General features: G+C 62.6%; 1 protein-coding gene across 1 annotated transcript in view; it reads left to right on the top strand.

The window, feature by feature from the left end:
- MEGF8 (multiple EGF like domains 8) overlaps positions 1-2,848 on the top strand; it is a 41,252-nt gene that overhangs the window by 16,635 nt on the left and 21,769 nt on the right. The window contains 4 exon segments of the mRNA XM_040634038.1: positions 1,461-1,579; positions 1,682-1,813; positions 1,904-2,017; positions 2,436-2,684. Coding sequence (XP_040489972.1) covers positions 1,461-1,579; positions 1,682-1,813; positions 1,904-2,017; positions 2,436-2,684 — 614 coding nt within the window.

The raw sequence follows: 2,848 nt of genomic DNA, 5'->3' as shown, positions 1-2,848 counted from the left end.
ACTCTCTTGACCTGACCTCCCTGCCCCCCCCCCGACTCTTGAACTCTGGGTGTCGCCTTGAGCCCTCTGGACGCCAACCTCTGACCCCCAGATTCTGCCCTGATCTCACATTCTGACCCCCTGCCCACATCTCTGATCCCCCTGGCCCTGACTTCTGCCCTCTGCACTTGGCTTTCTCTTCTCTTGATGCTCTCGAACCCCAGTCCCCTTTGTTCTGCTCCTCCTAAATGCTGATTTCCCACGGGCTTGAGTTCTCAACCTTGTCTCCAAACACTGAAGTCTTTAGCGCCAAAGCCTGACCCCTACCCCCAACCTCAACCCCTGCCCTGGGACTTGGCATGTGGACCCCTGCCCCTCACGTGAGCCTTTCCCCTAGGAGATCTCCTTCTTCTTCCTGGAGCCCTACCGCTCTTCAGCCTGCCTCTCCTACTCCTCCTGCCTGGGCTGCCTGGCGGACCAGGGCTGCGGCTGGTGCCTGACCAGCGCCACCTGCCTCCTGCGCCAGAGCGGGGCCCACTGCGGGGACGACGGGGCTGGCAGGTCGCTGCTGGTGCTGGTACCCGCCCTCTGCCCGCTCTGCGAGGAACACCGCGACTGTCACGCCTGCACTCAGGTGCCTGCCAAACCCCAGAGGGGAGGTCTGAAGATCAAGGCAGTCGAATCAGGCGACTGGGAGAGGGGGAGGACCCTCTGGAGTTGGCATGGGCATCCGAGGGGTCCCCTGGGTGCAGTGGGGGGAGACAGGTGGGACTGTTGTCCTTGATCTGCAGGTGAGAGCCAGGTGGGGAGCAGAGGAGAGGGGCTAGAGAGTGGGTTCCTGGCAGTCAGGACTCTCCCTGTTGTAGGGCCTGAAAACCCAGCTTAGCACCTCTTTACCAGAGTGGTAAAGAAATCGGTCTTTAGGCCTGTGGTTCAGACCATGTGGTCAGGCATCCACCCCTCTCCATCCCATGCCCTCGCTTCCCTGGAGGTTCCTTCCTTGGGAGTGGCAAGGGAGCCACGAGGGCTCCAGACTTTCATCCCCTCACTCAGCCCCTCGAGTCCCAAGTGGAAGAGAGCACCATTCTATCTATCCCCACCCCCCTCTGACCCCCAGTTCAACAGAAGTCCCAGAGCACGTTTTGTTGGTTCTGGTTGGGTCTTATGCCAACTCTCAGAGCCATCTCTGAAGCTAGGGGGAAGGGAGCCTGGCCCCTGGCCACCTCTGGAGCTCAAGGATCCGTCAGCTCCAACTGGACCACACGTAGGGGTTCTGTTGCCCCAAAAGGGAGTAGGTGCCGGGAAGGCGCGGATCCCATGGATGCCATTGGTTGCAGCGGAAAGGCTGGAGAGGCAGGCCGCTGGGGAGGGAGGGGGACTTGGGGTTGGCCTGTGGGGTGGGGCAGGTGAGGCAGGCAGCTACTTGTGGAGCCCAGGGTAGACGGCTGAGCTGGGCTCTTACTCCTTCTTTAATTCCCCAGGACCCCTTCTGCGAGTGGCATCAGAGCACCAGCCGTAAAGGGGATGCTGCGTGCAGCCGGCGGGGCCGGAGTCGGGGTGCTCTGAAGAGCCCAGAGGAGTGTCCCCCGCTCTGCAGCAAGTGAGCTGCCTGGGCCCAGGGAGATGGGATGTGGAGGGCTTGTGGGGGCCAGGCCAGGGTTTGACCCTGCCCCTGCTCCCCGCCCCTGCTCCCCGCCCCCAGGCGCCTGACCTGTGACGACTGCCTGGCCAACTCCAGCCAGTGCGCCTGGTGCCAGTCCACGCACACCTGCTTCCTGTTCGCGGCCTACCTGGCCCGCTACCCGCACGGGGGCTGCCGTGGCTGGGATGACAGGTGCGGGCTGGGCAGGGGCGTGGGGCTCACAGGAGAGTGGGGCGCGGGGGGAGGGCTCAGACACCCCCACCCACACCTGTCGCCCTGCAGTGTGCACTCGGAGCCTCGGTGCCGGAGTTGTGACCGCTTCCTGACCTGCCATGAGTGTCTGCAGAGCCACGAGTGCGGCTGGTGTGGCAATGAGGACAACCCCACGCTGGGCCGGTGAGGCCGGGACCCTGAGGCCGGTGGGCGGACGGGCTGGGAGGCTCTCGCCTGCCCTGATTCTAATGGCGGATTGTCTTTCTGTGTTTCTTCCCTTCCCCTCTCTCTTCTCCATCTCCACTCTCTCCCTGTCTCTGTGACTGGTTTCTTTCTTTCCCTCTTGTCTTTCTGTTTCTGTCTTGCCTTCTCTCTCCCTTTCACTGTTTCCCTGCCTGTCTCTTGTTTGCCTGGTACAATCCCTGCTGTCTGACTGCTCTGGGTTTCTCTGTCTCTCCTTCGTTTCTCCTTGTGTCTTTCTCTCCATATTCATATTTCCGTTCCTGTCTTTCGGATTGGCCCCGCTCTCCCTGTCTTGGTCTCTTGTTTCTTTATCATCTCCCCGTTCCCACCCCCTCCTCTGTCTCTCACCCCCCCTCAGGTGCCTCCAAGGGGACTTCTCTGGGCCGCTGGGTGGGGGGAACTGCTCCCTGTGGGTGGGGGAGGGCTTGGGGCTATCTGTGGCCCTCCCCGCACGCTGGGCGTATGCCCGCTGTCCGGACGTGGATGAGTGTCGCCTGGGCCTGGCACGGTGCCACCTGCGGGCCACCTGCCTGAACACACCTCTCAGCTACGAGTGTCACTGCCAGCGGGGCTACCAGGGCGATGGCATCACGTATTGCAACCGCACGTGAGTGGGGACGGGTTTCCACGGAGATGTCGCCCTGGGGCTGGGGCACGTGGAGTTGGAGGAAGCCGTCACGTGGTGCTGGGGTTCCTCCCGGGGAACCAGCATCCCCAGTGAGCCTGGGGTTTTTACCTTGCAGGGTAGGCCCTCATTAGAGTGACAGGGTC

Source organism: Ursus maritimus, unplaced genomic scaffold, assembly GCF_017311325.1.
Source record: "Ursus maritimus isolate PB19 unplaced genomic scaffold, ASM1731132v1 scaffold_19, whole genome shotgun sequence".
NCBI classification, from domain to species: domain Eukaryota; kingdom Metazoa; phylum Chordata; class Mammalia; order Carnivora; family Ursidae; genus Ursus; species Ursus maritimus.
The sequence above is the reverse complement of the archived record's forward strand: the minus strand, read 5'-3'. Positions and strand labels throughout refer to the sequence as shown.